This window comes from Polyodon spathula, chromosome 31, assembly GCF_017654505.1.
Source record: "Polyodon spathula isolate WHYD16114869_AA chromosome 31, ASM1765450v1, whole genome shotgun sequence".
In the NCBI taxonomy this organism is placed as follows: Eukaryota; Metazoa; Chordata; class Actinopteri; order Acipenseriformes; family Polyodontidae; genus Polyodon; species Polyodon spathula.
Window position 1 is genome coordinate 7,576,457 of NC_054564.1, and position 1,381 is coordinate 7,577,837.

At 48.3% G+C, this 1,381-nt stretch overlaps 1 protein-coding gene across 1 annotated transcript in view; it reads right to left on the reverse strand.

The window, feature by feature from the left end:
• Positions 1–1,079: 1,079 nt before the first annotated feature.
• Positions 1,080–1,381, reverse strand: part of LOC121303120 (beta-centractin) — a 5,404-nt gene continuing 5,102 nt past the window's right edge. The window contains exon 11 of the mRNA XM_041233584.1: positions 1,080–1,381. This exon is cut by the window's right edge and continues 53 nt beyond it. Within this exon, the coding sequence (XP_041089518.1) occupies positions 1,332–1,381 (50 nt within the window). The 3' untranslated portion in view covers positions 1,080–1,331.

Sequence of the window (1,381 nt, forward strand, 5' to 3'; positions counted from 1 at the left end):
GGGGGGGCGGGCGGACGACTATCCCCACGAATGCTGACAAAGGGGTGGGGTAGAGTTGCGATGGATGCTAGTCCTGCATCAACACAAGTCATAGTATCACTTCATTTAAAGGGAGTTATATAACCCCGAGGTGTTATCAGCACTGCTAACGTCATCACTGCCCTCCCTTGTCTTGTGCAGAATTATTTAAAAATACAACACTTCCTGTGCTGTCAGTCAGATTCACTCCAATCTTGCCACGCGACCTACAGCACAGGAAGCGACTAGGAAGCAGCAGTTTAAAACTTGACCGTGTTGCATTTGAAAACCGGGTTTGAAAAAGAGCAAAAGAGCCACGCGATTTCTAGTAAACAGTGAGGCAAGAGGATTTTCAGCCAGCTAGCGCTCTTTACAAACCTCCCTCTGCAGGGTAACACTCAGACCCGGGGGGAAACCTGGAAAAACTCTAGTCTTGAGGATCAGACTACAGGGCTGACTCCAGACTCCATCAGACACCCTCAGTGCTTGCCAACGCAAGGAAAAAGGAGTAATACCCGCACGCACACCCCTCACTTAAACTCAGGAGTAAAGAAGGCTTGCATAAGTTTTGGGGAAATCAATACAGTGCAACGTTTGTTAAAATGCTCAAGACTGTTAAAGAAGCCACCATCGCTACACAGAGTTGTTACGCCACTTCATTTATTTTGTTTTTTGCTTGCAGAACGCAAGAAGTGGCCTCCATGAGACTTTTATAGGTCTTACACTGATATGGAGATTATTTTAAGCACTTCTGAAATCTATACAGTTCTGCAAACAAGCTTTAAATTATCGCTCACTTTGTATAAACAGGTTACCCTTAACAGATCTGAATCGCTTGCATGTGAAGGTTTGTATGGGTGCATGTACAGCATGAAGGCTTACCACTAGCTAGATCACACTCCTATCATAAATCAAACATCGACCCGGGCGTGACTCTCTGCTTACTCTGAAAGGGGGAGCTCTTGCAAACTAGAGCCCTGTGACGTGCAGCCAGGTTATGACAATCAAATTCATTTTTAATAAGAAAAGGACTGGGGGAGGGGGGTTGTACAGATTTCCTATTTGTTTTGCATTTGAGGAAGTCATCGAATGTTGACCATTTTACAGATGCACTCCTGGGGGGGGACAGGGGAGGAGGGGAGCCTGTGCTGGGATGGCAACGTGTCACTGCTAATCCACTACAGAAGGGGGAAGGGCAGGGGGTGAAGGCGGCATGCCGATCTCGACCCCCTCAATCCTCTCTCTCTCTCTCGGGGTGCTGGAGCAATCCTAACCCACACTCGGAGGGTCCCGGGAAGCCCCTCCTCCTCCCTCTAAAAGGTCTTCCTGTGGATAGCCCGGGCCCCGTCCTCCTCGTACTCTT